Here is a 23,047-nt window from a genome sequence, read left to right on the forward strand (position 1 = left end):
CCAAAAAATCTGCAGGAACGTTGGGTAGCCTAATCACCAAAGTTACCGACAGAAGAAAAATTGCATTCGAAGGCAATGTCGGCTTATGTAAATTGTTTTAATTATCTCTAGCACAGGGGCAGGATGGTAGATTAGACATGAGACATGAGATTAGGTCTATGTTTAAGTCAGTCACTTCAAAACACTCCGTATGAGTAGGTTCCAGAGTTGTTCTTGCTTCTGTTTTCACGTCGTCAGGAAAAACTCTTAACTTTGACACATCAGTATAGAGAGCTTAAAATATGATGTAGATAATGAAAATACAATTTTTGTTTAACACCGACTAAGTAGTACTATTTTTCCTGAGCCAACAGCAGCCTATATAATGGTGATTATAGAGTAATTATAGTGTTGATGTTTGTACTGTACATTTACAGTAGTGCTAGTTTAGTGTGTAGGAGGCAGGCAGGATGTATCAGGCAGAGAGTGGTGGAGCCAGGATGGGGTAACATTGATGAGCTAACCACCTCAGTCACCGGCTTCATTAGGAAATGCATCTTCGACTTTGTCCCCACAGTGAAGGTTCGCTGCTTCCCCAATTAAAAGCCATGGACCTCCGCAGACTCACCAAATAAGCAAAAGGACAATATTGGAATAAGGTGGAATCATATTACACAGGCTCCACCACCGACTCATGTGGCAGGGGCTACAGTCCATTACAGATTACAAAGGAAGACCCAGCGGTGATCTGCCCAACGATGGCTCTCTACCAGACCAACTCAATGCATTTTATGGGCGCTTTGACAATAACACCATGCCTTGTGGGAGGGCCCCCACCAACACAGACTGGGTGATCTCGCCCCACGAGGCCGACAAGGAGTCTTTAATCAGGTCAACACTTGCAAGGCCACGGGGCCAGACTATATCCCAGGGTGCATTCTGAGAATGCGCAGAACAGCTGGCAGGCATATTCACTGTCATTTTCAACCTTTCCTTGTCCCAATCTGTAATCCCCACATTTTAGGAGGTTGAAAAGGTTTGGCATGAGCCCTCAAATCCTCCAAAAGTTCACTGCTTTGTATGGCAACAGCACAACCCCTGATCACATGACTCTACAGCGGGTGGTGCGGACAGCCCTGTATATCACTCGGGGCAAGCTCCCTGCCATCCAGGACCTCTATATCAGGCGGTGTGAATGGAAGGCCCGGAAAATCGTTAAACTCCAGCCACTCAAATCATAGACTGTTCTCCCTGCTTCCGCACGGCAAGTGGTCCCGGTGCATTAAGTCTGATACCAATAGCTTCTATCCCTAAACCATAAAGCCGCTAAATAGCGAACAAAATCTCTACACAGACCCTTGAGTTGAGCCTTATTTTCTCTATGTACAGTCACAGGACCCTACACACTCACACACAGTGACACTCCAACTCACACACAGTGACACTCCAACTCACACACAGTGACACTCCAACTCACACACAGTGACACTCCAACTCACACACAGGGACACTCCAACTCACACACAGGGACACTCAACTCACATGGTGACACTCCAACTCACACACAGTGACACTCCAACTCACACACAGTGACACTCCAACTCACACACAGTGACACTCCAACTCACACACAGTGACACTCCAACTCACACACAGGGACACTCCAACTCACACACAGTGACACTCTAACTCACACACGGGGACACTCCAACTCACACACGGGGAAAACTTGCTTTAAAACGGCAACATTTTCCCTACACCCCCATGGCAATATGTGTAGAATTACAGGAAATGAACTTTAAAACTTAAATGTTTCCCTCCGCCGTCAAGAAGGGGGCCACTAAAAGCCTAGAGCCGGCCCTGTCTGTAAATCTTGTGGACTTTATGAGATGGGTGATGGGTGGATGTCGTGTTTTGACTGCTCCAGAGTTGTGAGGGAGGACGATGTTTGTGGGTTGTCTGTGTTTGACTTCCTGTTGATGACCAAACATTACTGTCAGGAGTGTTGCATGTACAGTCACATATACATCATCTTTCTCTCTCTTCTTGCTTACTCTCATTTACACCCATTTCCAGTCCCTCTCCTGTCATCCTTTCCAGCAGCAGTTGTCAGTGTGCTGTCCAGACTTGCTCTCTGCTGGCCCGGGGTGTTGTAGCCATCGGAGGAGAGAGAACGTCTCCCTCCTTCTGGCCCTCAGAAGGGTCACAGCAGCCACGCCCCAGCCCTGTGTGTGTGTGTGTATTGATGGCCTACAGCATAGATTCAACAAAGGATCTCCCTCCCTCCATTTCCTCCCTCCCTGCAGCCTGGAGTAGGAAGTGGCACTGAGCCATCCATCCAGGAGGGGAGGGAAGCAGGGAGAGAAAATGTCTCCCTCACAGGTCTGCTGCTGCTGTATGCCTCCGGTGACTTCACAGACCTCCGTCCACTCTGGGCAGGAAGGTACACAGCCTGTGCTAGAGAGAGGAACTTACTAGTTTCTACTGTGGGTTCGATTTGATTAGTCCAACGTATCGATGCGGTTCTATATGACTCAATGCACTAACAATTATTGCATGAACCAATTCATTTTCCATTCTAAGTGAATATCTGATACTGATGGATTTTGGAGCTGATCTAGGTCTGTCTGAGCTGAATTCTCTAAGCTGAATGGCTGTGTATGTGTGCAATTTCTATTTTTGTCCCCTCACTTTTTATCAGAAATTCTCATCACCCACTGACTAACTTATCATATAACAGATTAAAATATTTTGAGCTATTCATGTCATTATTATTTTATTCAAAAAAATTATCAATGACATGCATAGCCAATTAATATAACACAGCTTTGGATTTCAACCTGTCTCAAAAGCCTGTTTGGAACTTTACTGGAGAGCTGCTCTCTTCTCCCGTTCTGACCAGGGAGCAAATATTATTGCTGTCCTTGTTAAGAAATTACACCTTTACCCTGTTCATGTAAAAATGACTAAATGCACAGATTTTGTTTAAAGCAGAACTACCCAAAATATTTAGTACTGTGAACATGGCAATCGAAAAGACCCAATCAGCAGATAGATGTGCAATCAGCAAGATGTGAGTTGTGTCCACTCCGGTAACCTGCCCTACACAGCTCCACTGGTAAAATACAGCTCATTTGATAACAATGACACAGCAAATTATATTGGTTGTCCATCAATTAATAAAGCCTATGATTTAATATTGCAAAGCCATTTTACAAGCAACTGAATGCTGAAGGTGCCGTGCAGATGTAGCCTATGAATATTAGAACAGGGATAGGGGGTAGGCCTACTGTACCTCTCGTTGGCGTAAACAGCTGCATTTCCCGCAGTGTGCACACAGTTATCTGACTTGTAGATCAATGTCATATGCAGTTACCGATATAATAGTTTGGTAGGTTGAAGGAGAAGACGCGTCAATTCAGCCACAACATATTAGAGGTATTTTCGGAATAAAGCAGAAAAATATAATAGGACAAAATAATTAGTGAACCGGCGATTCGTAAAGTTTGAATCGGTTTTCTTACGGATGCATGCTTCATTTGGATCGGATTGGGTTCCCGCGTTAAACGTTTGAACCTGGGCCCGATATTGGTGAATCGTTACATCCTTACATAACACAGCGCTTGGTAAGTAAAATATGACATTCAAATTTCACTCTCCGCAGAGACGCCAGTATTCACCAGTCAGCGCTTTAGAGAGGCACAATAAATGGGCCTCAGATGAGCCTAACAGCATTCAGTCCTCTCTCGCGTGGATATCGAGGTAACACTTCATAACCCTGGGGCTTTCTTTCTCTCCTCATCCCTCTGATTGATTGGTTCTTTGAATCACAGGGCATTTGAAAGTAGCTATAAAATATCATTGGAGGTGTTCCATGGGTCAGCTAGATGCTGCAGGTCAGATATTGTATTCACCAGATCTAATCTCATTACCCATCCTTTAGATGCTGCAGGTCAGATATTGTATTCACCAGATCTAATCTCATTACCCATCCTTTAGATGCTGCAGGTCAGATATTGTATTCACCAGATCTAATCTCATTACCCATCCTTTAGATGCTGCAGGTCAGATATTGTATTCACCAGATCTAATCTCATTACCCATCCTTTAGATGCTGCAGGTCAGATATTGTATTCACCAGATCTAATCTCATTACCCATCCTTTAGATGCTGCAGGTCAGATATTGTATTCACCAGATCTAATCTCATTATTGTATTCCCATCCTTTACCCATCCTTTAGATGCTGCAGGTCAGATATTGTATTCACCAGATCTAATCTCATTACCCATCCTTTAGATGCTGCAGGTCAGATATTGTATTCACCATCCTTTAGATCTAATCACCAGATCATTACCCATCCTTTAGTTTTCACATTAGAGTAATCTCCTTTAGGAGTGCTGGGCTTCTTTACAACCAGAACCTGTAAATTCACCCCCAGTTCTGAGACAGAAATGATAGGACCGAAGGGAACCTTCATCCCATAGTGGATTCAAAGGAAATAGCAAAAGAGTGGCTCGTCAATATTCAAGTCTGTTTTCAGCTATTGCCTTACTGTGTGTCAGTAATAACAAAGGTCGATGTCATATTAAACATGAAGATTGAATAACTGCCTCCATCCAGCCTTCCTTCCTTGTGGCACTAATTATTTGACCAACAAGAGTCTAGCTTTTATTAACTATCCAATCCACTGTCCCCGAGCACTGCAGAACTCATCTCTACTGCTACTACAATAACAAGCCAGACATCACCTCAATAACACACTCCGCTCAGCTGGCTAGTCCTGTCAGACAGTATGAAGATAGTTTAAATACTGTAAATGGAAGAACCATCACAGTGTATTTAAAGGGCTGGGTAAAAAGGATCCCATATCACGATCATTTACACAATACCACAGTATGCGCTAAGGATGAGAGACAAGCAGCTCTTTTGTTCAATAAATTGTCAGTTTGAGAAGGTTAGCTCTTGTTTGCAGTAAGGCGACCTAGTAAATATTACTCAGGTAAAGTGGTTACAACAACATTAGGCTTAACATGTTTGGGCATGTCCAGAGAGTGTTGTGGAATTTTGAAATCCAACTGTTTATTGTTCACATCCATAGGGATAACAAACACATTATATATCCCAAGCCTAACAGTATTGCTGCATAAAAAGCTTTTACTATTTAGTATATTGGATCATTTGACTGAATTCACAGAAAAGCCTGATCGAATAACTGATCAAATCAGAATTAGAAAATGACTCTGAACTGAAAGTATTGTGGGCGGGAGGGTTAGAGTGTTGGACTAGTAACCGAAAGGTTGCAAGTTCAAATCCCCAAGCTGACAAGGTACAAATCTGTCATTCTGCCCCTGAACAGGCAGTTAACCCACTGTTCCTAGGCCGCCATTGAAAATAAGATTTTGCTCTTAACTGACTTGCCTAGTTAAATAAAGTTTAAAAAAATTAAATAAATTGTCCTCTTAGAAGTTATTCAATCAACAATGGGAAATTGGTTTAATCGCATAAACTTGGATAGTGTGAGATGAAAACAGATTATATTAGAGTGCTATCACAGTAGTACAGTTCATGTTCATGGTTTGTTTTGTATTTGTATTTATTCTTTGTTTATACAGGTGATCCCACTGAAAACGTTTCACAAGGGAGAGCTGTAACAAGAAAGACCGAAGCAATCAACAAAAACTGTAGTGCAGGGGTGTCAAAGTCAAATGGACGGAGGGCCAAATAAAAAATGTAGCTACAAGCCGAGGGCCGGACTGTTCGAATGTTCATTGAAAAATTTTTAAATGACGCATATAGTCTAGTGAACCTAATTGAACCTACTGAAAACCTAACAAATATATTCCAATATGATCAGATAAATAAAGCAATATTTTCTTATGGCTCTGTCAGTAATCTTTAATTTTCAACAGACACAAAAGACAAATTTCCTTTATATAAAAATCCCCATAACATGAACATTAAATGAAAGAAACCGGTATTCAAGGCACCATCAGTAGCCTATATTTTCTATTTTAGCAAAAGTGGGCTAAATTTACTTCAAAGAAAAAAACAATAATAGCAATTTTCTATCATCCACTCAACTGAAATATTTTTAAAATATAATTGGATTGAAATACAATAAAATAAAGTGCAAAAATCTATTAATCAAAAACAACACTTTGTTTAAGGAGAAGTAACATGCAGTGAAAACAAATATTAAACTTTAACTTTTAAACTTGAACTGAGTAAAAACTCTAAATATGTGATTGCACAGTAATGTTCACTTGTTTGAGGTTGAGGGTGATACTTGGTGGTGTCCCATCTTTTCCACAAGTTCATCAATGTTCGGGGTAAGGCTCTGAGCTGAGGAAATCCTCAGAATTGAGTGGAGGTGTTCAGCAGTAAGTCGACTTCTGTGTGATGTTTTGTTCAGGTTCATCAAAGAAAAAGTTGTTCACACAGGTATGTGCTGCCAAACATAGACAACGTTTGAGCAGCCTGGATGCGCAGCTGGGGCATTGTGTCGGGGAGGAAACGGGCGAACTCCGCAGCACCCACTGCCGCATATTTTGCCCTCAGTGCATCATTGCATTGGAGGTCAATCAACTCCATTTGGAGGTTTGGTGGTGAGCTTTCCACGTCAACAGCAAATGGGTTACCGAGCAGTTCCAACCTGCTTTTTTGTGCTTCAAAGTCAGCAAATCGGCGTCGAAAGTCAGCGGCAAGCATACCTATTTTATCAGCCAACTGTGCGCTCGGGAACGCACTGGTAGAGAGCTTCTCTTTCATGGTCTGGCAGCTGGGAAAGTGGCTCAAATTTTCTTTCCGCATCTGCGTCTCCCACAGAGTCAGTTTGGTTTTAAATGCCTTCACTGTACTGTACATATCAGAGATGACATGATCCCGACCCTGCAGCTGCAAGTTCATTGCATTCAGATGACTCGTAATGTCACACAGAAAAGCCATTTCACACAGAAACATTTCGTCTCGGAGTTGTGTTGTGTCTTTCCCTTTGCTGTCCAAGAACAGACAAATCTCCTCACGAAGCTCGAAACATCTTTGAAGCACCTTTCCCTGGCTTAGCCATCGCACCTCTGTGTGATAAGGCAAATCACCATGCTCCGTTTCTAACTCCGTCAGAAATGCCTTGAACTGGCGGTGATTCAAACCTTTGGCTCTGATAAAGTTAACTGTGCGCGTGATGATGCTCATTACATGCTCCATTTTCAAGGCTTTACCGCACAACGCTTCCTGGTGTATGATACAATGATAAGCTGTCAGCTCACCTGTCGCGTTTTCCTCTTGCATCTTTTCCCGTATCTTCGCCACCAGTCCGCTCCTGTGTCCACACATCGCAGGTGCTCCGTCGGTTGTCAAACCCACGAGTTTTCCCAAGGCAGCTCCATCTCATTTACACATCTTGACACCTCTTCATACAAATCATGCCCCGTAGTTGTGCCATGCATAGGACGTAAAGCCAAAAACTCCTCTGTCACGCTTAGGCTGGAGTCCACTCCGTGGATGAAAATTGACAACTGGGCAATGTCAGAAATGTCGGTGCTCTCATCCACAGCCAAGGAATATGCAATGAAATCTTTTCCCTTTTTCACAAGCTGCTCTTTTAGATTGATGGACAACTGGTCTACTCTCTCGGCAATGGTGTTTCTGCTCAGACTCACATTTAAAAAGAGTTGCCTTTTTCTGGGCAAACTTCGTCACAAACTTTAATCATGCAGTTTTTGATGAAATCCCCCTCCGTAAATGGCCGGGCTGATTTAGCGATCTCTTCTGCCAAAATAAAACTGGCCTTGACAGCAGCCTGGCCTTGTGATTTGGCTTTTTTGAACAGAGCCTGTCGAGATTTGAGGCCTCGTTTTAATTCCTCTGCCTTTTGTAGCCTTTGTTCCATGTCCATATTCTTGTTTTCCAGCTACCTCCGTGAACATATACTCCGACTCCCACCTTGTTTGAAACCCCCGGTTCTCAGTGTCCACCTTCCGTTTTGCCATTTTTGATGGGTATCTGAAAGTTAATTTTACTGTGATGCTGACGACTGCTGTGCCAATAAATATTGAAATGAAGCAGCCTACTGCTCGGTGCGTCACCGTTGCATTGTGGGAAATGTAGTATTGGTGCGTGTAAAAGATCTGCGGGCTGCCGGCTTGCTGCGGTCTGCGGGCCGGTTCTAATAATAAATCAAGATCATCCCAGGGGCCGTAAAAAACCTTCTCGCGGGCCGGATGTGGCCCGCGGGCCTTGACTCTGACATATGTGCTGTAGTGCTTCTCCTTCCAATGCCATTCAGATTATAATGCTGCTTCATTTTAGGACCGGTGTCCCTGACATTGATTTGGGGTGGCAGGTAGCCTAGTAGTTAGAGTGTTGGACTAATAACTGAAATGTTGCTAGATCAAATCCCCGAGCTGACGAGGTAAAAGGTAAAAATCTGTCGTTCTGCCCCTGAACAAGGCAGTTAACCCACCGTTCCTAGGCTGCCATTGAAAATAAGAATTTGTTCTTAACTGAAGGAAAAATACATTTAAAAAAAGCCTAGGACTACAAAGCATACTAAATGGAGATTCTCTATTGAAATAGCTTTTTAGTCCAGGACTAGGCTTAATCTATGTCTGGGGAAACTGGCCCAAAGTCAACTCATTGCGCTCCCTGTTCCAGACTTGTAAATAACTAATATGTTTTGTCCACCTCTGTGTCGGCCACTAAGTGATGCAGAGTCATTCGGCGAGGCGGCTTTATTAGTAAAGGCGTTGGCCTAAATGACAATCAACAGTAGCATGGGTCCCCACACTACTGCATTTGTATGTCCCTCTCAGTTCCCACAGGACACACAGGCCAGAGCCAACACCAACATCCTGCCATGGGAAGCAAACGCACTCAACCAAGGCATCATTTGAATGTTGGAGGATATAAACTCAGAAAAAAAAGAAACGTCCTCTCACTGTCAACTGTGTTTATTTTCAGCAAACTTAACATGTGTAAATATTTGTATGAACATAAGATTCAACAACTGAGACATAAACTGAACATGTTCCACAGACATGTGACTAACATAAATGTAATAATGTGTCCCTGAACAAAGGGGGTAACAGTCAAAAGTAACAGTCAGTATCTGGTGTGGCCACCAGCTGCATTATGTACGGCAGTGCATCTCCTCCTCATGGACTGCACCAGATTTGCCCGTTCCTGCTGTGATATGTTACCCCAGTCTTCCACCAAGGCACCTGCAAGTTCCCAGACATTTCTGGGGGGAATGGCCCTAGCCCTCACCCTCTGATCCAATAGGTCCCAAACGTGCTCAATGGGATTGAGATCAATCAATGGGATTGAGATTCGCTGGCCATGGCAGAACACTGACATTCCTGTCTTGCAGGAAATCACGCACAGAATGAGCAGTATGGCTGGTGACATTGTCATGCTGGAGGTTCATGTCAGGATGAACCTGCAGGAAGGGTACCACATGAGGGAGGAGAATGTCTTCCCTGTAACGCACAGCATTGAAATTGCCTGCAATGACAACAAGCTCAGTCCAATGATGCTGTGAAACACCGCCCCAGACCATGATGGACCCTCCACCTCCAAATCGATCCCGCTCCAGAGTACAGGCCTCGGTGTAACGCTCATTCCTTCGACGATAAACACGAATCTGACAATCACTCCTGTTGAGACAAAACCGTGACTCGTCAGTGAAGAACGCTTTTTGCCAGTCCTGTCTGGTCCAGCGACAGTGGGTTTGTGCCAAAAGGCGACGTTGTAGCCGGTGATGTCTGGTGAGGACCTGCTTTACAACAGGCCTACAAGCCTTCAGTCCAGCCTCTCTCAGCCTATTGCGGACAGTCTGAGCACTGATGAAGGGATTGTGCGTTCCTGGTGTAACTCGGGCAGTTGTTGTTGCCATCCTGTACCTGTCCTGCAGGTGGGATGTTCGGATGTACCGATCCTGTGTAGGTGTTGTTACACGTGGTCTGCCACTGCGAGGATGATCAGCTGTCTCTCCCGTCTCCCTGTAGCGCTGTCTTAGGCGTCTCACAGTCCGGACATTGCAATTTATTGCCCTGGCCACATCTGCAGTCCCCATGCCTCCTTGCAGCATGCCAAAGGCATGTTCACACAGATGAGCAGGAACCCCGGGCGTCTTTCTTTTGGTGTTTTTCAGAGTCAGTAGAAAGGCCTATTTTAGTGTCCAAAGTTGTCATAACTGTGACCTTAATTGCCTACCATCTGTAAGCTGTTAGTGTGTTAACGACCGTTCCACAGGTGCATATTCATTAATTGTTTATGGTTCATTGAACAAGCATGGGAAACACTGTTTAAACCCTTTACAATGAAGATCTGTAAATTTTATTTGTATTTTTACAAATTATCTTTGAATAACAGGGTCCTGAAAGAGGGAAGTTTCTTTTTTTGCTGAGTTTAGGATGGTGATACAGATATGAGAGAAAGCAGTTGGTGTTAAGCACAACTCTAAATCCTCTTGCCTTGGAATAGTGGGACAAAAAGGGAAGAGCTTTTTTGTTTCCTTTGTGCCCATGCCCTGTGTTACATCATCCCTCTGTAAATAAACGGAAGCTCTGGCACTTAACTCCTAATGCCAGGCCATACTAAACACAACTCTCTGGGTTACATATAAGAGGGCCCAGAGTTTTTTTTTTCTCTCCTGACAACCTGACTTGACCAAAAAAAAAGGCTTGGAGCTTTTCCTGCCCTATTCATGTAGTAATGTGCTGTTTAGACAGAGTATAATGCTGTGTCACACTAAACAACAGACAGAGGATGCATGGGACCAGTCACAGTACAAGAGTATTGAGGGAACCTGGCTACCCTGTGGCAGATGTGAAGGTGTTCAGCTCCAATTGTCATCATGCTGCAGAGCTAGCTACATGCCAACATCACCCACCGGCATATAGGCATCATTCACTGAGCTAGTGAAATGCTAGGCTAACAGACCCACAGTTAAAGCCTAGTATAGGCTTCATTCACAGAGCTAGTGAAATGCTAGGCTAACAGACCCACAGTTAAAGCCTAGTATAGGCTTCATTCACAGGCAGTGCCAAGAGGGGGTTCAACCCAGTCCACTACAGAGTTCTGTACAGAACAAATGAATCCCTTATCAGCTCCTCTCCTGCTGACTCAATCACAACCATCTTTCCATCTGAGATGCTCTCTGCTATATCAATGGAATAGCGAGTCAATCTGAATGACCCTCCCCTGAAAGATCTGAGAGATGAACAACTCGATCACATTCTCGCTGCCTCGAAGTGAAAACCTTTTCCCAGGCATATTGTTGGATGCGATAAATAACTATAGTAGTACTTGCAGGTGCAGTATAATGTTGAACAAGTCTTTGAAAAACACTTTGCTCAGAGCTTGAGGAAGGTCACCATCAATACAATACTTTCCCCCACAATCATTTGTCTGTTAGCTCCTGGTAAGTTCACTGGACTGAACAGACAAGCAGGACAGACCGTGTCTCCTTGGTACATCTGGCATTGAAACTACATCACTGCTATTATTCCTCCTTTCATCAAACCTGTGAATTGATTTTAAGTGCTGTTGAGTAATTCACTGCCCTCTATTAACACCCATAGCAATGAACTATTATTAGAAACCTTGTGGATATGGATATTCTGAAATTAATCCAACGCTGGATGATTTGTAACAGAACAAAAGCAGCCTGTTGGTAATACCAGCAGTCAGTTAGCAATACCAGCAGTCAGTTAGCAATACCAGCAACCTGTTGGCATTACTAGCAACTTGTCAGAAATACCAGCAACCTTTTAGCATTACTGGCAACTTGTCATTAATTACAACGGTCAACCTATTGGTTATACCGGCAGCCTGTTGGCAGTAGCGAACCACAGGATGGCAACACAAGTGGCCATATTTTTCTTGACTTTTCTAGCTACAGTTGATCCTATGATATAATCCTTATTTACCAAGACCTGAGGCCTCATCAGCCCTGCTCTTATTGCTGTTCATGGCCAATTACTGTTATTCAGCATCATCAGAGCACTAATCAATGAGTCCCATGTAGGCCAATAATAAGGACCGTAGCCTCTTCCTAACCACCCAGTAGAAACAGTTTAATTAATGAAAGCCTGCTTCCTCCCTCCCTTGGGTCAAATACATAGATTGTTGTTGATTTCTTCCTCTACCTCAGGGATAGGGCTGCGGGTGTCACGAAATCTCATCAGTCGGTGATTGTCAAGCACATAACTGTCAGTCTCACGGTAATTGACCGTTAATTAACATAAACACATTTAGCTTCTCCTTGCCTACAAGACATGAATGCAGACCTTTGGAACATCTACATTTGAAAAAGTCTAATAAATCCATGTAATATAGCCTACACCATCACAATAAATCCATTATTTATTTTAGACAGGTCTAAAGAAGCATGATATGAAGAAAATGTAGTCTATTTCAGAAGAACAGAATAGCATACTCTGAGTTGTCCTTATGTGAGGTCCTGATCTGGCTATGCCATATGGCTGTGGGCTACACTAGTTATTTTAGCAGACAAGATTTGCTTAGAATTCTGTGGCATTATTTTAAAGTACAAAGAATACAATTGAACATAGCTGAATAAAATAGAAGGATATTTTCTCCAAATGATTTGAGTGAGTGCGCACATGTAGCTATTATGTGTTGAGAGGTTAACAAAGAAATAGGTATTCCTATATGCTTAATTTATAGATATTAATGTAACTTTAGTTGTTCTACAAATGTTAATACATTGTAAGGCTGTATGATGCGACTCTAATGATTTGAAAAAAGTTGTTTAAAAGGCATGAGCTCTGCTTTGTTTTTTTTTGCGCAGGCTGTACACACTTCATCAGTCTCTCATTCACAAGCACTTTCATGGAGGAATCCTCTTTGTGTGGCCGTAATGGACCCTAAAAGAATCCATGCCTTTTGTGGCCATTGTGCCCTTCTCCCTGAGTGCGGCATGCTTGGAAGCACCTCTCTCACATGGCTTTCCATCACATGATCGGGTCTTTCTCACAGGCTACAAGTGAAGACAGACACATTATCCAATTCCAAGGTGCATATTGAAGATATTGGAAGAACTGTCCACATTTTACTTTTCACCAGCCAACAAGATGGGTAGGCCTAATGAACAAGAAAAACACTAGCCTATGTTAATCTACTATCCCCCATAGTACAAAAGTCAACCTATTATATTCTGTGCAAGAAATAAATATTCCAAACATAGTCTGGGACAGTTGTGGGATGCGATGGATCCCAAATTAATACAACCACTAGCATCCCCACAAAAATGTATGAAATGTGGCTGACGCAACAGATCAGAATGTTTAGCTTAAAATGTTGATAAACTAGTAGGCTATTTATTCACATTATAAGTGCAGCAATGTGCACTATAGGCTATAAGTGGTTCCATTAGAGGAAAAACACCATTATCAAAAGTGACCGCAAATGTGATTATGCATGTAATGCTTTTATTATAAAGGTGAATTTTTATGGTGAAAATAATCTTCCCCAAAATTGAAACTTGTGCTGTTTATGTGTACCAGTTAGGTTCTACACCCCTTGTAAAGCGGATTAATGTGCTTCATTTTAAGAAGTTATTTGTTCACTGTAGTTGTGATATGAACCTTATCAAAACAAATAGGCCTATGTGCTAGGCTAGATGAGGTGTGCAATAATGATTCGCAAATGTTGTTGTTTCTTATGCTGGGCATCATTCACAAGACCTATATAAGTGATGTGCTAATATTAACACCCATCAGACTATTCTTGATTTAATCTTGTCATTACATATATACTTTACATATACCTTTACATATACATACAGCTGTATCGAAACAGGGGCAGTGGAAAAAATGCATAATCTATGCACTTAAATAGCAAATGGAGGATGCTTTTTCCGTGGTTCATTTTCATGCCAGCCAGGTGGGCTATAATCCTGTTGTAAATATAAGCAATGTGCCTAATATTAGGAAAGTTGAGTAAAAATATAGTAGGCCGAGCTTTAAAAAGCTGATGGGATCACTCTGGCCATCACTCTGTTTGCTCACGCAGTTGCATATCCTATAGAAATGTTGCGCAACATGAGCTCATGGGCTCTCATTAAGTGTTTGATCAGATTTTTGAAAACATTTGCATTTATGTCAGCGTGATTAGAGGGACAATAGAGTGCTGAGTACCAGGCAGTTAGCAAGTTTGGTAGGCTGCTATTGACCAGCAGCAGCATCAGAGCTTGGAGAAGCCTAATTACCGTAACTAAACGGTCACGTGGAATTTGACTGCCTTCATGACTCGTGACCGCCAGTGTGGCGGTAATACTGTCACCGCACCAGCTCTACTCGGGATCAATGCGTTCTCCCCTTATTTTGCGATTAGTGGTGTAGCTCTGTGGGCTGGGTGCTCATAGGGGACCTGTGTGCTATCAGGTACCTCGTGATTTAAACATCTCCTATATACAGACAGCTCAAGTTCTTCTCATAAGACATGGATATTTGTTTTGAAAAGTATACAATATTAGTTCCCCCCCCCCCCCCCAGGACAGATGATTTAAGTGGGTGTGTGAGTATGAGCTTGTTTGTTTGTTTCTGTGTGGTGGGGCTGTTTGTATGTCTGGATTGTACCCATGTTCTGTAGAACAGCTCCTAGCTAGACTAATATTTTCAGAATGAAATGTGATTGAAACTGGTGAGCTGCCTCTCCCTGGCTGCTGTGGTAATGTCAGTGTTCCGTGTTGTTTTCTCTCTACCCTTCATAGATCTGGCCCTGGGTTTGTACTGCTGCAGCTGGGTCTCATTTATTCCAGTGGGCACCCTGGCGCAGCCACCCCTGGCATAGCACATCCACCCCTGGCACATTCTCCTCTGTTGGTTGTGCTCTCTGCTTCTGCCTCTGCACCCTCCTCTCCTGCCAGTCCACACTGGGCCTGATTGATAATGAGGCAATTTCCTGGGTCCTGGTCCTTTTCCCTCACCCCCAACTCTTTTTTCCCCTCTTTCATGCTTTTTGGAAAAGGGCCTCCCTACTCAGCTTCAGTCAATGGATGTAACCACAACTATCTCCTCCATTGCCTGGTTGCTAGGCAGCGGGCAGTATTTGTTTTGCTCATATCCCTGGAATTTTCTGGCCTCTGTAAGTGGAGCTTGATCCCACTGTTCTCTCCCCCCCCATGGGAAACTTATGTTTACATTGCCAGAGCATGTGAAATAGATACAGTGAGGGAAAAAAGTACATTTGCCACTGACAAAGAAATTATCAGTCTATAATTTTAATGACAGGTTTATTTGAACAGTGAGAAACAGAATAACAACAAAAGAATCCCGAAAAACGCATGTCAAAAATGTTATAAATTGATTTGCATTTTAATGAGGGAAATAGGTATTTGACCCCCTCTCAATCAGAAAGATTTCTGGCTCCCAGGTGTCTTTTTATACAGTTAACAAACTGAGATTAGGAGCACACTCTTAAAGGGAGTGCTCCTAATCTCAGTTTGTTACCTGTATCAAAGACACCTGTCCACAGAAGCAATCAATCAATCAGATTCCAAACTCTCCACCATTGCCAAGCAGCTTGGTGAGAAGGTGACAACAGTTGGTGCGATTATTCGCAAATGGAAGAAACACAAAATAACTGTCAATCTCCCTCGGCCTGGGGCTTCATGCAAGATCTCACCTCGTGGAGTTGCAATTATCATGAGAACGGTGAGGAATCAGCCCAGAACTACACGGGAGGATCTGTCAATGATCTCAAGGCAGCTGGGACCATAGTCACCAAGAAAACAATTGGTAACACACTCCACCGTGAAGGCCTGCAAGGTCCCCCTGCTCAAGAAAGCACGGCCCATCTGAAGTTTGCCAATGAACATCTGAATGATTCAGAGGACAACTGGGTGAAAGTGTTGTGGTCAGATGAGACCAAAATGGAACTCTTTGGCATCAACTCAACTCGCCGTGTTTGGAAAAGGAGGAATGCTGCCTATGACGCCAAGAACACCATCCTCACCGTCAAACATGGAGGTGGAAACATTATGATAAGGGGTTGTTTTTCTGCTAAGGGGACAGGACAACTTCACCGCATCAAAGGGACGATGGACGGGGCCATGTACCGTCAAATCTTGGATTAGAAAATGGGTCATGGATGGGTATTCCAGCATGACAATAACCCAAAACACACGGCCAAGGCAACAAAGGAGTGGCTCAAGAAGAAGCACATTAAGGTCCTGGAGTGGCAAGGCCAGTCTCCAGACCTTAATCCCATAGAAAATCTGTGGAGGGAGCTGAAGGTTCGAGTTGCCAAACGTCAGCCTCGAAACCTTAATGACTTGGAGAAGATCTGCAAAGAGGAGTGGGACAAAATCCCCCCAGAGATGTGTGCAAACCTGGTGGCCAACAACAAGAAATGTCTGACCTCTGTGATTGCCAACAATTTTGTTGTTGTTATTCTGTCTCTCACTGTTCAAATACACCTACCATTAAAATTATAGACGGATAATTTCTTCATCAGTGGGCAAACGTACATAATCAGCAGGGGATCAAATACTTTTTTCCCTCACTGTAATAAACAATAAAACATGAACAGCAAACATTATTTTGGAACTTTTGTGAGTGTAAAGACATTTCAAATGGCATATGTCTATACAGAGTTTTAACAATGTGCAAATAGTTAAAGTAAAAAGGGAAAATAAATAAACATAAATATTGGTTGTATTTACAGTGGTGTTTGTTCTTCACTGGTTGCCCTTTTCCTGTGGCAACAGGTCACACGTCTTGCTGCTGTGATTGCACACTGTGGTATTTCACCCAATAGATATTGGATTTGTTTTTACATTTTTTGGGGTCTGTGTAATCTGAGGGAAATATGTGTCTCTAATACGGTCATACATTTGGCAGGAGGTTAGGAAGTGCAGCTCAGTTTCCACCTCATTTTGAGGCTACAGTCTGTGCACACTGTAATGAATACTCAGGGAGAAAAAGGTGTTATTCACGTGCAGAGCGCGGCAGGTGTTTATTTCACCTTCGCAGAAGGCAGGAACCATGGGCACAGGCAATGTTCATACACAGGTAGGCAAACAGGCAGGTGATTCAACTTGGACTGAAGGCTATAACTGGTTCTCACAAACGAGCTAGGAAAGACACAAACAAAGTGAACTGAACTAACAGAATGAACTGAACTAATTAAGGAGCTGATGAGACCAGGTGAGTAACCAACACAGGTGAAATCAATGAACAATAATGAAAGACGGGGCTACGATCAAGTTCACAACGAAACAGAACTCAAGGTTGACTAAGAAAATAAATACAGAATTTTACACACACTGCCCAGTCTTCCTGGTCTGCCTACGGCGGTTTCTTTACCTAATTGGTATGTCAAATTTTATATTCCTTTTGATTGCATAGGAGGGCCTTTTTGCCTTGTCTCGCAGATCGTTTACAGCTTTGTGGAAGTTACCTGAGGTGCTGATGTTTAGGGACACCATTATTTCTGTCTAACTGAGATTTACTGTCAGGGCCCAGGTCTGACAGAATCTGTGCAGAAGATCGAGGTGCTACTATAGGCCCTCCTTGCTTGTGGACAGAAGCATCATATTATCAACAAACAGTAGACGTTTGACTTCAAATTCTAGTAGGGTGCTGTAGACTGTTCTAGTGCCCCCACCAATTTGTTGATATATATATCAGCTGAAATAAACAGCAGCCTTCAATATGGTAGACCAAACCGAACTCCTCTCTCGGCATGTCCAGCCCACTCATTATCTCAGCCAATCATGACTAGTGGGAAGGTTGCTAGCTTTTTCTGTGCCTTATTAACCAAGAAGGTTCATAATTTAACAATCATATTTGTATTTACAGATGGCATACAAGTTAGTTATTCAAGAAGGCATTTCTGCCCAAAAAAAGCATTTTGATAAAAAAACAAACATTTTTTCCCGTTCAAACATCTCTCCTGTGAAGTCGTGACTTGCGCCTAGTTTCCCGAATTGGGTCTCATTTGTCATTGCTGTTCATTTTCTGAGGTTGTCTGCTTGACATTTTTAGGTTTGATAGGGAAGCTGAGAGGTCAAATATACTGTTCAGGTTTTCTACTGCCAAGTTTACAACTTCAGTATTACAATGGAGGGAATGCTGTCACCTCTGGTTAGGGGTTTGTCCCCCTGCGGCTCAGAAACCCTACAGGTGTGTCAGCTCCCCTCGCTCTTGAAAATCTTCATTAGAGCAGTGGATGAATGGACTGTTTATAGTGATACAGTACATCTCAATATCACACCATAGGAGGTTTTCCCTGTCAGTATGTGAGGTCAAGCGATGCACCCCCACCCCCACCCTCCCAAACACACACTCCCAGTCTTACACTCAGCACACAGTGAACAATTGTGCTGTCCTGCAGGGAGAGTTTCCACACTGTGTCTGGAAGGATTCTGGGCTGTGGAAGCACCATATGGGGGATACAGTGTGTGTCTGTGCTACTGTCATCATGCTTTTATTACAGTGGAGGGACGCTCTCAATGGCCCTATATCCACTCACACTTATCCTCCAGTCTGAGTTCCTCTGTCAGGCAGGAAGACTAAACATCCTCCTCATAATGGCTTCCCTCTGCACAGCTTTAATCTGCTCAAATACCAAAGGCTGCTGTGTCGAAAAGAGGCGGTCAGAACCCAGGCTCAGATTGTTTCCTCTTTGTAGAGTGAAAGTGAATATAGTCGGAATGGGATTAAGGGTGTTTGTTGTGTTAGAGAGAGGGAGTAGTCCCCTATTGGGGCTGTCCCTGGCATTCCATCTGGAGAGAGGGAGGGGGAGGGGGAGGGTGGGAGAGAGAGAGAGAGATGGGTAGAGCAATGATATCTGCAGGCCAGTCTTCAACAACAGCCATAACACAGCTCTGAGAGTCCGTGCTGATAGAAACCCACACTTGAATCTGTTGAATTTGATGCAATTGAATTCTATTACATTTTACCATTCAAAAGACCTGTTCTAGTTGAAAAATCAGATACCACAAGGCTTGAATAGGTTGATGTGGCTTACAATGAAGCACAAATTACTTTGGTTAAGTGTGTGTGTTTGCACTAGTCTAATGTAATGTTTTGTTTGTGTGTACATTATGTGCTTGCACGGATGCCTGTGTATGACTCAACTGCATGTGTGCATGCAACGATGTGCTGTGAACATCATAGTGGTCTTTTGCATGTTGGCAGGTACATGAAATATTCAAGGTCTTCAGTGCAGCGCTGGCTCGCCTGCGCATGCGTCCGTACATTATTAATGCAGAGGAATGGTTCAGGAGCAGCAGTGTGATAACACACCACCATGTCTGAGAGTGTGTGTGCAGGAACTAGCTACCTCCAGCTTAACCAGTTAGGCAGTTTACATTGTCATCAACTGGCATTCCCTGTAGGCAATTTTGCTGTTTTTCCACATAAGCAAGTAAGGCAACGTAAACGTTGAGTGTTTTTTTGGGGGGGGGGGGGCTTTAATGTTTCTCAAACTTTTTTCCTTTACACTACCACCCCTACCCAGATTGGAGTAAGCTAACAGACGACAATACTTCTACTGCTGCTTACAGCTATTTTGGCTCACATCTACAGTACCTGTCGTTAAAGAATTGACATATTCATAATTTCCTCTTCAAGTTCTGGATTTCCACCCACTGCGGCCAATACACCATTCATTGTGATCTTAACTACAACCCTCTGATGTCCACAGATGAACCCATCTTCCCCAGTATAGTGCCATTTTGCTATTTCCTTTTGCAATACATCCCCCCATTTTACTATGATGTGTTATGAGGATCCTGAACCTCCCTATTCGTAACATTTCTGCTGATATTGCCCTAAAAAGAAATAATTGACCCAAGAGTATAATGATATTTCCCATTGACTGATCATGGTTTTTAAGATCCCCTAACAATACAGTTTGCAGATCTGAACCCTGATATTGTGACATAAAAAGCAAGCAACTGATGGACAGTACCAGAAAATATGTTCTATTGATTCTGTTTCCTAGCGGCAGAGTCTGCACAAGGCTGACTGTTCAATGCCCCACATAGAATAGCTTAAATTGGAAAGAACCGATTGATGTGTCAGTTGTTGTTTTATGTCAGTTTATAGAGCCTGTATGCCAAGTGACCTTGATGGACTAAAACCCCAAACAGCAAGCAATGCAGGGGTATTATAGCAGGAGGGCACACACATTTTTCATCTATCAAACCCACACACACACTTACTAACCTCGTACTCATATACACTAATCTGGTTTTCAGAGGTCAGTATGGAAGGTATCCGTCTATAGGAGATACTTGTGTGTCCAGTCAATAGATATCCTCTCTTGTTGTCATAAACCTCAGTGTTGTACTGTCATTACAGCTCATAATGTTCTCCGCTTTACTGGACAAACTCCAAAGGTTCTATTTACCATCGTCAACATGGCGGGAGGGAGAGGGACAGCGTGAGAGAAAGAAATGGGGCAAGAGCAAGTGAAGGGCGAAAAATATGTTGTGTGTATATGTGTGTGTGTGTGTGGGTGGGGGGGGGGGGAGGCCTAGCTGGGTTCAGTCACATCACGCCTCTATGTTAACAGGTCTATGAACTCTCTGGGAGTGTGTTTCCAGCTTGGCTCTATGTAACCACTGGACCCACAGTCTGTAGGACTCTCTATAGGCAACCTGGTAGCATTCTGTCTCTCTGTCCCCCCCATTTATTTCTATAGAATATCCTGTCAAAAAATCAACATTGGAATCGGCTTTTTATAAAGTTTCCTTACAGTGGATTGTATAGTGCCTGCCTGTGTACAAAGCCTGTGGCTCTAATCTACTCTAGACAATATGTTATTGTTGAAGGATTGTGAACATGCTCAGACAGAACCATGGGTTATTAGGCTCACATCTCATATGATTTATTCATAACGTATTATTGCTTCAACCCCACCATGCACTTGAGAAAATACAGATATGAATCAGTATAGAGTGTACACACACAATGGGCAAGTGCCCAAACGTGTATACACACACACTTTCCACTGTGTCTCTGAGTCACTTCCCTCTGTGTTCAGTTAGGAATAAAATTACAATTTCAATTCTCGCTCAAGGCTTGAAGCCTCCATTTCCCCTCATCTTTCTTTATTTCAGCTTATCAACTCAGCCCACCTACTGGAGCAGATCAGTGCAGGGTGACTTTCTAACTGTTGGGAGCTGAGAGAGTGGCTTCTTTAGAATGGGTAACGGAGCAGAGGATGCGTCTCTTAGATTGGCCGGTTAGCATGGGGACTATAAGGAGGTTTTAAATGGAGAGAATTCACCCAGTCTGACTGTGTGTCTGCTCTGTGCTCTGAATTCACATCACTGTTGTGATGGAATGTAGAATGTCAGTGGCGTGTGTTGTTGGTGGAAGATTATGGTTGCTGTTGGGTAACGTGCGATCTGACACACAGACACACACTTCATATAAACAGTGAGTGTTGTTGGGTCAGAGTGACCATGACCCTAGTGGTGGACTGCGGGTCATTTAGCGCTGTGTGATTAGTTAACTGCTCAGTGCTGCTGTCCTCTAATCCAGACAGCCAACTATTTAACATAACAGTACAGCAGTGGAATATATCCCAATGAGTTTCTTATGGACCCTGAACATGAAACAAGCAACATGACGTCATCTGAAAGAACAGGCCCATATCCTGTTTGTGAAAGCACTCCAACGTTTTAATTTAACGCTAATGATGATGAAGTGCCTTGTCTCAGCGGCTGTGGAGAGGGAGGGTTACAATACGACGGCTTCCTCTGAAGTTAACACACAGGCCGTGCTGTTGACGCAGGAGTTATTGGGTGTAGGAAACTCTGTGAACCCCTATGAGACAGAGTGAGGCACCCACTGAGTGGAGAGGGGGCCTCCAGGCATAACGATACTACCGTTTATATTATGCACTACTGTAGATTGACATGACTGTTAGGCTGTAACTGGATAGGGGGCGACTGGAAGGAATATGAAAAGAGATGGATTTACTCAGAAAGGAAGGAGAGGGAGAGATACATGTAAGCGTTAAGGCCTGAGGAAGAGGAGGGGGTTTATATGTGAGGTGGCCTTGCTTGCTGCCTGTTTACATTTCTCCACTAACGGGAGTGTATTTTTAACCTCTGGCTGTTTTTGTTCTTTGTGCAGGTGCTGGAGAGTCAGGGAAGAGCACCATTGTGAAACAGATGAAGTAAGTTCCATGCCTGTCTGGCTGTCTCCGCATTGTTTTGTTTTGCTGCTGTTCCCGTCAAGCATGAGCAATTAACCCAATATCACAACCTGACTCTGATGTCATTGTCAACACAAGCAGACAGGGACAGTACATTCTTAAACTAGTTACCCAGAATCCTCTACATATCCTTTCTCATGCTATAATCTATACAAGGTGTCCCCAATTATATTCCGCCAATTTTATTCTTCAGCGGATGATAGGGGGGCCGGAACATAATTAGAAATCATTTTTACACTACAAATTGACCACAAGAAGCCCAAACAGATGTCACATTTGACAAAAACATAATAATTTAAAACCTTGATTACATTGGGATACGATCACATATGCCTCGTTATCTATGCATGGGAATACTTGGGAATAGATTTTCTCATTTAAAATCACTTTGAGCTGATTTCCTGGTCATTTTACAGTCTTTAATGTCCCCTCCCCGAACAATCTCAGAAAACTTGGGGGGCCAAATCCAATCATTTGGCCTGCGGGCTGCCTATTGCAGAACCCTATCTGCATTGACCCATCTTGCACTAACCTTTTTGACTCATCACATACGCTGCTGCTCCTGTTTATTCTCCATCTGTTACCTAGTCACTTTTCTCCTACCTATATATGTACATATCTACCTCAATTACCTCATACCCCTGCACATTGACTCTGTACTGGTACCTCATGTATATAGCCAAGTTATTGTTACTCATTGTGTATTTATTTTTCGTGTTATAATTTTTCTCTCTGCATTGTTGGGAAGGGCCTGTAAGTAAGCAGATCACTGTTAGTCTACGGCTGTTGTTTACGAAGCATGTGATTTAAGATAAGATCATTTGTGATTTTTAAGCTAAGATTTGATTTGATCTATAAAGTGCA

General features: G+C 43.1%; 1 protein-coding gene across 1 annotated transcript in view; it reads left to right on the top strand.

The window, feature by feature from the left end:
• The window catches only part of LOC135541903 (guanine nucleotide-binding protein G(i) subunit alpha-2-like), a 92,995-nt gene that overhangs the window by 43,527 nt on the left and 26,421 nt on the right, over positions 1-23,047 (top strand). Inside the window, exon 2 of the mRNA XM_064968395.1 lies at positions 22,102-22,144. Coding sequence (XP_064824467.1) covers positions 22,102-22,144 — 43 coding nt within the window. The remainder of the gene's footprint in view (positions 1-22,101; positions 22,145-23,047) is intronic.

This window comes from Oncorhynchus masou, chromosome 6 (assembly GCF_036934945.1).
Source record: "Oncorhynchus masou masou isolate Uvic2021 chromosome 6, UVic_Omas_1.1, whole genome shotgun sequence".
NCBI classification, from domain to species: Eukaryota; Metazoa; Chordata; class Actinopteri; order Salmoniformes; family Salmonidae; genus Oncorhynchus; species Oncorhynchus masou.